Source organism: Suricata suricatta, chromosome 16 (assembly GCF_006229205.1).
Source record: "Suricata suricatta isolate VVHF042 chromosome 16, meerkat_22Aug2017_6uvM2_HiC, whole genome shotgun sequence".
NCBI lineage: Eukaryota > Metazoa > Chordata > Mammalia > Carnivora > Herpestidae > Suricata > Suricata suricatta.
The window spans coordinates 55,509,168-55,520,622 of record NC_043715.1 but is presented as its reverse complement, the minus strand read 5'-3'; the positions used below and the strand labels follow the sequence as shown (position 1 = coordinate 55,520,622).

Below are 11,455 nucleotides of genomic sequence, written 5' to 3'. Positions count from 1 at the left end.
CAGTTGAAGGCCTTGCCGCACTCGGCGCACCTGTAGGGCTTCTCGCCCGTGTGGATGCGCTCGTGCTTCACGAGGCTCGAGCCCCAGCGGAAGGCCTTGCCGCACGCCTTGCACGCGTGCGGCTTCTCGCCCGTGTGGATCTTCTGGTGCTGCGTGAGGTAGTTGACGCGCGTGAAGGCCTTGCCGCACGCCCGGCACGCGTAGGGCTTCTCGCCCGTGTGGACGCGCTTGTGCTGCACCAGGCTCGAGCCGCAGATGAAGGCCTTGCCGCAGTCCTGGCACGCGTAGGGCTTCTCGCCGCTGTGGATGCGCTTGTGCTGGATCAGCTTGTACACGCGGCTGAAGGTCTTCCCGCAGTCCTGGCACGCGTAGTCCTTCTCGCCCGTGTGGAACCTCTGGTGCTGCGTGAGCTCGTCGCCCCGCCGGAAGGCCTTGCCGCAGTCCTTGCACGCGTAGGGCTTCTCGCCCGTGTGGATCCTGCGGTGGATGACGAGGCTCGAGCCCCAGCGGAAGGCCTTGCCGCAGTCCGCGCATGCGTACGGCTTCTCGCCCGTGTGGATCTTCTGGTGCTGCGTGAGCTGGTTACCCCAGCGGAAGGCCTTCTTGCACTCCTTGCACGCGTAGGGCTTCTCGCCCGTGTGGATCTTCTGGTGCTGCGTGAGCTGGTAGCAGCGGCTGAAGGCCTTCCCGCAGTCCTTGCACTCGTAGGCGCTCTCCCGGGCGTGGGGCCTCCGGCGCGGCCGGCCCGAGCCGCCGTCCCTACGGGCCGGCCTCTGCTCACAGCTGCCTCTCTCTCGATCCGGACAGCCCTCCCGAGGGCCCTGCCGTCGCCGCGGCTCCCCTCCAAACACCCAGCCGAGGCCCCGCGACTTGCTCTTTCCGTTCGCGGCCCATCGGGATAAGTTTATTTCATAAATGCCCTTTTCTGTAGGTAAACTCTTGGTCCCGTATGGTGACTCCAAATCTGGGGGAAAAATAACATATTTTGTTTCCTTTTAAGGAGAATGAAAACACAAACAAAAGTAACCACAAACCTAAAGCCCTCTCTAAGAGAAACGGAACTTCTCTAGGAGAACAAACATGAATCCCCTACGGGCTCTCGTTAGCCTGTGGAGGCCACTTCTGGGATCGAGATACTTAGCCAGGAAAACACTGGAGACAGAGCTGTTCCTGCTAAGGTCAGGCCAGAAAAAGGAGCTGCTGTCAGCCGCCCGACTCATTCTTATGAGCTGAGGCAATTAAGCAGAAAGAAAGTGGAGGAGCATATCTCAAAAATAAAGATGAAAAAGAGTGAATTGGCAGATGATGTGATGACATACCTGGAAAACGCAGGAAAGTCAAATACGTGACTAGTGTAAAAACCAAGAAGATACAGGGCGCCTGGGCGTCTCAGTCGGTTAAGCGTCTGACTTCGGCTCAGGTCATGATCTCACGTTCTTGGGTTCGAGCCCCACGTCGGGCTCCGTGCTGACCGCTCAGAGCCTGGAGCCTGCCTTCAGAGTCTGTGTCTCCCTCTCTCTCTTTGCCTCTCCCCTGCTCACATTGTCTCTCTCTCTTTCTCAAGAATAAATGAAACGTTTTTAAAAAATTTAAAAAAAAAAAAGTGGGTCCAGGCCCTGAGTGTCAGTGACAGCTAGGGGCACAGAAACAGCCATAACCAGACAGCGTCCTGCGTTGCTAGAACATGGCCACACCCAGAAGGAAGCATTAGTGAAAACTGGATTAAAGGAAAAGAAGGAAAGCACTCAAAGCTAGGATGCCAGCCGAGCTGCAGAACTACAGAGGGCCTGGGGTCATGCCATCTACACCCCTGCCACTGGAGGCGGGTCCACAGACCGGCATCAGCGACACGAGAGCAGGAGTGAAGCAGAAGAGAAGGGGTGGAGGGGGACGGGGCGACCAGGGTCACGGTGGGGACCTCTCCCCCGCAGGCCTCTGGCCTTTGCAGGGAAGTCCCCAGACGCCCAGGGGCACACCTGCTCCCTGCCCTGATAGTGCCCCAGATAGGCCCGTTGTCACTGTCCTTTGTACGTGCCCCCCCTGTCAACCACCAGGCTCTCTCTCCTGCTCCCCAAGCAGCGAGTCATGTCTGGCTCAGAAGTGAAAGGTCCTGCTTCCGAAAAGAGACCTGCACATGATGTGGGGCTTAAGAAATAAATTATAAACCTGAAAATTCTTTGACGGAGGCTTAGCGGAGTTTCTGACAAGTTCCAAGTCAAAGTGGTCAGACTTGAGAAAGAGAAATGATCAAAGAACAAACGGGCACCCAGACAGGAAAGGTCTGATTGTAAGCCGCCAAGGACCTTCCCCCTGGAGGCAAGTGCCACAGGGGAGGGGGCAGCGCGGACTGCGGGGCCGCAGCTCTCAGGTGCCATTCCGGCTTCTGCCTCCCTGTCCGACCGCGTCACTCTGCCCGAGCAGTCTCACCTACAGATTAGACGTGGCAATAGCACCCAGCTCATAACTGGTGGGGACCAGGGAAGTGTGTCTGCACACACGCAGTGCTCACGACAGGGCCTGGAACACAGAGAGCACAGCTAAGCCACTAATCCCACGGCGGTTATTTTCCTAACAGAGAAACGAGACATGCCCTGAGCTGCTCACAGGACACGGCCGTCCAGCGCTTAACTCAGCAGTCAGGAAGGGGCGCCTTCGACCTCACTTCCGGTAACGACTGCGGCAAAGGGAAAGTGCTCGCTTTGGCTTCACATGGATGCTGTCCTTCAGTCACCTCTACGTCAGACACAGACGCCTCACCAGCGAACGTCAAGGTGCCGTGAGCTGTTCTCCCAGAAGGTGGGTCCCCAAAGTAGCACAGGCCATCAGCTGTGGTTTGGGTGTAGACATGCTACCATAACATGAAGGTGGTTGTGAAATGAATGTTCCAGAATTTGAAAGCACTCTGGTCACTAGGGCAGGATGTAGTTACAGGAAGGGCCGGACACAGGTGGGAGGATCCTGATAGAGGAGACGGTGCGCGCCGCCCACGTTGGATGCGGCAGAGCGCACGGCGCTCCCAGGAAGGGAAGGAGCCGCTCGCTCCGCGGAGGGCGGCCGGGCCCCGGGGCAGGCGGCTCACCCAGGGACACCAGGTTGCTGTAGTTCTCCAGCATCACCTCCCAGTACAGGTCCCTCTGCGTGGAGTCCAGGCACGCCCACTCCTCCTGCGAGAAGTCGATGGCCACGTCTGAGAACGTCACCAAGCCCTGGGAACACAAACCCACATGCCCCTGATGAGACAGGAGGGCACAGGTTCAAGGCGAGGGCAGGCCGGAAAGGGATCTGCTCGCGGTCGGGCTGGACCCGGGCAGGACGCGGTGGGGACTGTGGCCGCAGCAGGGCCCGGCTGCTGCAGAGAGCCCCACGTCCTGCGGAATGCCTCGGCACCTCAGCCCGTCAATCCTGGGGCTCCCCTGCGTGCCTGCCCGTGCGGACCCCGGAGGCACGCTCCCCGTCCTCCAAGGGAAGGAAAACGCCTGGGGTTCTGTTTCCAAAACGTGGAAACTGAGCTTTCACCTTCGAAACGAGGGCTCACACGACTGAGCGTTCCCAAGCCTCGTGCCCATCATGTGCCAAGACTTGAAGCCGTCCTCCCACGAACTGATGGCAGCACTGTCTCATTCCCTCGTAGGGGCAGACTGGACTTATCACGGCTGTACACTCGGTACAACCAGACATCTGGGCGTTCCCCAATCCCGGGCGGAGATAATCATCTAGGACTTCCGTACCCAGTGACCTTCTCCCCCATCACCACCCCCACCCCTCCTTTTCCGTGTTCCTGACTTAGGATACTTGTGCCAAGTCAGGGGGATACACGCGCAGGTCTGGGGGGTCTGCTCGACAACACAGCGCATCTCCTGGGTCCCCTGGTCACACCGTGGCCCTCAGTCCGCAGCCCCGCCCCGAGTCCTGTCTGGCCCCAGAGCTGCACTGACACTGACCCGCCGACGCGAACACCCCCTCTTCTTGGCCTGGAGCAGACCAGCGGAGGACAGGGGAGAATTTTTAGTTTCTGCGTGTGGTCCAATACGACCACCATCTCCACGTCCTCAAACCACAGACGTGACCCAAGGATTTCTCCAGAGGGACACTCATCCTCTGCTGCCCCCTCGTCACTCCGGACAAGAAAACTGAGCACACAGGAGGCACTGAATCACCGGCTCCGTGGGGAGGTGAGCATTAGCCACGTGGGGCTCGGGGCGGTGTGGCGTCGCGGTTCACCAGGCCAGGACGACCTGGAGGGGTGAGTACAGGGGCCTCGGTCGGGCAGGAGCCTTCGGGATAATTCGCACAAATATCCACAGGACCTAAACGTCACATTTCAAGAAGAGAGAAAAATATACTTACGTGGGCCATAGTTTTAGAATCAAGAACCGATCAGTCCTCCTGGGGTTTCTTTTACCAAAGACACAAAATCCAGGGAAGCCAGAGATATATGAGGAAAAAAGAGGCATTAACGTAAGTGCACCTTGGTCCCTAGATGGCTTCACACCGCCTTCCTGCTCCTCCGTCTTTGCCTCCAGCCCTCCCCCGCACCCCACACTCCCTTCCCCACAAAGCTCTCCCGACACCCAGCTGCCCACACAGAGCGGCTTTCGGTTATGGTTTTGCCTTGAGGTCAGACCTAATAACTCTTTTACGTTTTAAATTTTTATTATTTTTTTTAGTAATCTCTTCCCAATGTGGGGCTTGAACTCATGACCCTCAGATCAAGAGTCACACACTTTACCGACGGAGCCGGCTGGGCGCCCCTCAACATGTTTTCAGCGGCAGCGCACGGACACACAGTGTTGTTAGCGTCAGGGTCAGGCAGGTCTGTCCCTCATGCTGTGCACACACGTGTGGCGGCCACCCGTCGCCAGGCGGCACGCTCACACCGCTGACCGTGCTCCCTACGCTGCCCCTCTCACCCCACGACTTACTCACCCCAGGCCTGGAAGCCTGTGCCTGCTGCTCCCTGCCCCCCACCCCTCCAGCCACCAGGTTTGTTGGTTCTCTGTATTTATGGTTTGTTTCTGTTTGTTCGTTTGTTTTATTTAGATTCCACATACAAGTAAAATCATTTGGCATTTGTCTTTCTCTTATTTCACTTAGCACAATACTCTTAAGGTGCATCTATCTTGTTGCAAATGGCAAGATCTCATTCCCCTTTGTGCTTTGCCCTCAACATTTTTTTTTAAGAGTGAGAAAGTACAAGAGCTGGGGAGGGGGCAGAGGGAGGGAGAGAGAGAATTTTAAGCAAGCTCCATGCTCAGCACGGAGCCCAATTCAGGGCTCGATCCCCACAACTGGGATCATGACCTGAGCTGAAAGTAACAGTCTGGTGCTCAACTGCCTGAGTCAGGTACATCACGCCTGACGGGAACGTCCTTGTTCTGGTGCAGCTGGCTGTGCCCAGCCAGTCTTGGGGCAGGAACTGGCTACGCCAAAAAGACCAACCAGTGATTCGAGGTGGGTTAGTCAAGCATGTCTGGACGATCCATCAGTCAAGCATGCCTACAAGAGCTTGGCAGCACTCTGCACATTGTCCTACGCGCCTGTGGACAGGGGATCCAGTGCTAACGCCGTGGGGGGAGGACACCGGAAGCTTGTTAACACGCATCCTTCCCCTGTAATTAACTGTCACTGTGGGCAGGACAGCTCTCAGTGAGTTCTAGGACTCCTTCTAGTCCTGACTTATTGAACCCGAGGGTAGTTCCAGGAAGTCCTGACTTGGATTGGTGTCATGGCTGAGGGTCACCTTTTGTGGATACTGTGCCCTCCAACCTGTCCTGGCCTCTAGATAGGGAGAGGCTGGTCAAGACACGGAAGCGGACACAGAGAAGGAAGTGGCAGCCGTGTTCAGCACCGAGGCCAGAAAAGCTGACTGTGTAAGTCCAATGTGGAAGAGTAAATGAACCTGAAATGCTAAGTTGGGAGAAATCCTTAAGAGAGGAGTAATACTTCAGATACGTTGTCAGCAGAAAAGTCAGTTTATCAACCGAAGAATACACTTGCAGTATTTTACATACAAACATGTGTATATGTATAGACACACACAGACACAAAACCACCACAACACATCAGGACAAAGAAAGAGACAGGAAACAGAAATAGGAAAGGCCTGGAAAGTTACACATCCCTTGTGCAGAAGAGAGCGAACAGAGCCGGTCTGAGACTGCCCGCAGACCGGCCCTTGGCTGGACCTCCAGGGTCCCCGCCGCTTCCCGACAAGGCTGGCTCCCTGCTCTCAAACCGTAGGAGCCATGTGGTTGACATGGAACCCTGCTCTCCTCGGGGGTCTGCAGTCCTGGGATGCGCTGGGCAGACGGTGCCTCCGGGTTGGGGCCCTGATTCGAACCCTGGCCTCCTCGGCCCGGATGAGCGTCTCCGGTGACGACACTTCACACGTGCCGCTGCCACTCGTGCTGGGGCATTAAGCATGTGCTCTTGGAAGTGTGTGCCTGGATTCCTCCCCATGCCGTCCCAGGCGCCTGTCCCTCGGCTGACTGGGCTCTCAGTGGATAAACCCTGGCCGCGAGCAGGACATGTTGAGTCCCGTGAGTCCACTCAGAACCACAGAACCTGCTGGTGGTCCCGGTGACCGGAAACCCTGTCTGATCTTGATTTTTTTTTTACTGTTTATTTTTGAGAGAGACAGAGAGCATGAGCAGGAGGGGCAGAGAGAGAGGGAGACACAGAATCTGCAGTGGGCTCCAGGCTCTGTGCTGTCAGCACAGAGCCTGATGCGGGGCTCGAACCCACGAACCAGGAGATCATGACTGAGCAGAAGTCAGATGCTTGACTGAGCCCCCCAGGCATCCCGTGATCTTGATTTTCTTAAGTACACCTGACTGGGTGTGTAACAGCAGGCGCTGGGTGGACATATACACATGTGTGCATTTATTTCTCAAAATCATTAAATGGCGGGGCACCTGGGTGGCTCAATTAAGCGTCCCACTGTGGCTCAGGTCATGACCTTGCAGTTGGTGGCTTCAAGCCCTGCACTGGGCTCTGTGCTGACAGCTCAGAACCTGGAGCCCGCTTCGGATTGTGCGTCTTCCTCTCTCTCTGCCCGTCCCCTGCTCACACGGTCTCTCTCTCAAATGAACTTAAAAAAATTTTTTTTTAATTCACTAAATGACAGTTGGGCCTCTCAAACAACAAAGAAACTTCTTTTTTAAATAGTCTCCTTTTGACGTGGGGAAAAAAGATCGGAACACACAACCTTTGCATTATTCTAATTAATTTTGTTCCTTTCACTTCCTAATACCTAAACCAGCTCTGTGGTCGACCCATGCCCACCCGTGTTGGGGCACCGGCTGGAAACAGGACTAGAATTCCGGGGAGCGTCCTGCAGATCCTGACGGCTGTCTCGCTGGAAGGTGAACTTGGCCTTCCAGCCGCGGTCCTCTGCTACCCCACCTGACCCTGTCAGTCTTCACTTTGCGGCCGATGTCATAGAGACTCCTAAGGCCTGCAGCTCAGAGAGCAAATTCACTCCGCACACAGCCCGCACGTTCAGCGCGATCGGTCACGACCTGACAGGCCGGAGCATGAGGCGCTCCTAGCCAGCGCCCTCAGAGCACGTCACCTCCAAGGCCCCGCAGGCCCCGGCCGCAGGCCTCCCTCGCGGGCAGGCCGGGTTACGAGCAACGTGCACGTGACAGTGTTCTCGGTCACCTCTCTGTCACCGCTCGTTCTGCGCTCAGACCACAAGGCCACACCCCTTGTGGGTAGGATTTTTATGCGAAATTCCACTTTTGGGAACTTATCCCAAGGAAACAGAAAGAGGTGTACAAATACGTGCACACGAATGTTCAGAGGACTTTTAAAAAATGGGACAGCTTCAAAAACTTTGAGATAACGGCAGGTTCACATGCAGTTTTAAGAAACGAGAGAGGGAACTGTGTACCCTTTCGCCAGCTGACCCCGACGGCAACACGTCACAAAACTACAGCACGACAGAACAATCAGCACATGGATACCGATGCGGTCCATCAATTTTATTCAGATTTTCCGGAGAAGTGCTTCAAAAGATGGGGAAAAAAAAAAAAAGAAAGAAAGAAATAGAAATATCTCATGGTAGAGGACAGATGAAATAAATTATAGTCTGTTATGATGGTGTATAATACATTTGCTAACAATGATATTGACTTACATTATTTGAGAAAGAAATTTAAGATGAATTTCTAAGTGAAGAAGACAGGTTTACTAAGTATGTGTGATGTGGGGAAAGAAGGCTTGGTGACACTAAGAGTAAGGCCCTGTGGTCTTTCAGGATGTGAATCTGAGATCTGACAGTTCCCAGCCTCCCACACTGTTCCCCCGTGGGCAAGACGGGGGTGTAAACAGTATCAGCAGCAGGCGGCTGGACCCTGCACTCCGTGTGACACAGGGGAGTTGTCACCTTGCCCCTTTCTCATATATCCGCGCATGCAAACGTTAGAGCACAAGTCCCATCTGGGGTAAGCCGGCGCCTACGGGCCTGCTCGGTGGAAGGGAAATCGAAACCTTACAAAGTGTAATTTTGAAAGCCAGTCTGTGTTGATAATTTGTTCATGGGATTAATCTCAAACGATGCCTTCCTCATCTCTGAAGGTGTGAATATGTGAGATACTTTTTTCTGAGCGAGACAGGCTCGCCGGAGTCCGCTCCACACGCACACGGGTACACGGGGACCCGCGGCTGAGCTGGCCGCCTCGATAAACTCACACTTGGAGAGTCTACGGCTCATTTGTGTTATCGGTTAGCGGGACCCAGGACCCTGTGCCAACGCCACACATGGATGCATGGGGGAGGGGAGGGCTGGACACATACATACCAACACAATCCACAGCAGTTCGCTCTGGACGGTAGAGTTATGGGTAATTTCGAGTCTCTTCTTTACCGGCTCCTTAGGGAACTGAAGCTTTTGCAGCAGGCCTGAATTAATCCCATAATAAGAAATACAAGAGTCCCAAATTAAAAAAAAAAAATCAACAAACAGAAAGACCACAGTTACGGGGGAATGGATATATCGCAGTCATCAGGGGAGCTCTGGGTGCACAGGCCTGTGACAGGCAGGAAAACGGTCTCCCAGAGATGTCCACATCCTAACCCCGGAGCCCATGAACATGTTACATTACAGGGCAAAGGGGCATTAGGGTCCGGGTGGACTTGGGAGCTGCTCCTCACCTGATCTCACGACAGGGAGGTACCGTGATTATGCCAGGTGGGCCCCATGTAATTGCAAGGGTCCTTACAAGTGAATGAGGGGGTGAGAAGAGAGAAAGATGTGACCACCAAGGCAGGGTCAGACTGGGTTCTAGTACGCGGGGTCCTGAAACATGAGGCTGTCACTCAGGGAGACACAGCCTTTGGGGGGAAAACAGGAACTACTTCACGGTGGAGAACACTGACAAACTACCTTAGGCCGATGGTCAAGTTGAAACTCAGCCAGCATAAATCGTGCTGACACTTTGTGCTCTTGCCATGACAAGATGGGCGTAGTGGGATCTTCCACCCCCAAACCACACACCCAGTCCAATCACGAGAAAAGCATCGGGTTCCAAGAGAGGGGCATCCTACCAAGTGCCTGTACCTCTCAAAACCCGTCAAGGTCATCAGAAACAAAGGAGGTCTGAGAAACTGTCTCAGCCAAGAGGAGCTTAAGGGCACATGACAGGGAAATGTAATGGGATCTCCTGGATGGCGTCCTGGAACAGATGAAGAACACTTCGTAAAAACTAAGGAAATCCAGATAAAGCATGGACTGCAGTTAATGATAACATATCAAGCCTGGCTCATCAACCGTAAAATAATATCCCACGCTAATGTATGTTGTTAATGGCAGGGGAGACTGGGCGCAGGGTACTGGGCATTCTCCGTACCGTCTTTGCAATTTTTCTGCAAATCTGAAATCATTCTAAAAATTAAGAAGAACATGCAGCCTGTAGCCCACAAGCCATGAGCTACTGCACACATGACCTTTCACGGAAAAGGTCTGCGGAACCCTGCTATAGACCTGGGACTGACGCTCAGCGTCAGACCATGCTGCGTTCTGCTGTTCAGACAGAGGCGAGTGAAACCCAGGAAAACTGGGCTGTCCGACCTGCAAGAGACTAAAATACAACAAATCCCTCTTTGCTGCTTCCTGGCGGGGGGCGGGGGGGGGGGAATCCCTGCCTCTGATGACAGAGACCTCGTTCAAGCCCCACTTTTAGGAGCATCACAAGGCTGGTAACTTTGTCATTCGCCAGCCCAGACCATCAAAGCTTCTCTGTTCTCATTTTGCTCTGGACGTCAGGCCTGCAGTGAAGCATGGTGACGCCACCTTACGAAGTCAGATCGTCCGACCAAATCAAGCCCTAAAATAAAGCACGACACAGAACCTCCCCACTGGATTCTTCCGTTCTGTGTTGTGTGCATCCACCCGCGTGGTCCCATCACACCTCTTGGGCAAGAATTACTGAGGTTGAGTCCCTATTAGAAAGAACATTTCAGGCCAAAAAAACATATTCTGAGGTCCTAGAAACATAAGTTACTGACTGAATAAAAACGTAACTCATCTGAACCTTGACTTTAAGGTGTGTAACAAGTCTTCTTCCTCCTCAGGATGCTTTTTCTGGAGGACAGCTGGCCTGGGGGAAAGAGAAGGAGACACTAGGGCCTTTCTGGAGTACAAACTTATCAGAAAACACCCTCCAAGCCCACACATCGTATCTAAAACCAGTCAGGAATGAGAGGGAACTGGGATCTGATATTTTAGACACTGCTGGGGATCAGGCTGTAGTAACTGGGGTTCTGACTTATGAAGCAGCCCTATCCCCCATCTCCCAAGTCAGGGACCTCTTCCTTCCCGAGGCCTTTCCATCCTGTCACTCAGGTAGCCTGTAAAGACAGTCCTTCGTTCTAAAACAGTCATCTCGTGACTATGTCTTCGCCCTTCCTGTCGGTCACTTTCGCTGCAGGAGTCGCTGCTCCCCTCCCAGCTGGCCACCCACGACCCACTGGACGTCGGGAAGGGTCGGGAGAGGGCTCCCTCTGAGATCACTGCCCTTCCCCCTCCCCGATGGAATGTGCTCCGGTTTGAACAGCGACAGCATAGCTACAGGTGGCACTGTCCTGCAGTATTCCCAGCCTCGCCACCGCCCTCGCAGTGACGACACACACGTTGCTCGGCCCCGCCGCGCGCCCCCCCCCCCCCCCCCCCCCCCCCCCCCCCCCCCCCCCCCCCCCCCCCCCCCCCCCCCCCCCCCCCCCCCCCCCCCCCGGCTGCGAGACGACAACGTGACAACCTCGGAGCTCCAGCCCCGCCCCGCCGTCTCCCAGCTACCGACAGCGTGAAGGTACCCGTGGCAACCACGGAGCCCCATCCTACCCCCTGCCGCCTCCGCGGCTGCGCGAAGGCACCCGTGATAGCCCTGGAGCTCCATCCGATCCCCTGCCAACCCCGCGGTGGCGCGAAGGCACCTGTGACAGCCTCAGAGCTCCA

At 55.0% G+C, this 11,455-nt stretch overlaps 1 protein-coding gene across 1 annotated transcript in view; it reads right to left on the bottom strand.

The window, feature by feature from the left end:
* Nucleotides 1–2: 2 nt before the first annotated feature.
* ZNF331 (zinc finger protein 331) overlaps nt 3–11,455 on the bottom strand; it is a gene marked incomplete at its 3' end in the record, with an annotated part of 12,587 nt that continues 1,134 nt past the window's right edge. The window contains exons 2-6 of the mRNA XM_029924385.1: nt 9,550–10,601; nt 8,804–8,904; nt 4,348–4,395; nt 3,080–3,206; nt 3–964 (exon numbers count right to left, since the gene is read on the bottom strand). Coding sequence (XP_029780245.1) covers nt 3–964; nt 3,080–3,206; nt 4,348–4,356 — 1,098 coding nt within the window. The remainder of the gene's footprint in view (nt 965–3,079; nt 3,207–4,347; nt 4,396–8,803; nt 8,905–9,549; nt 10,602–11,455) is intronic.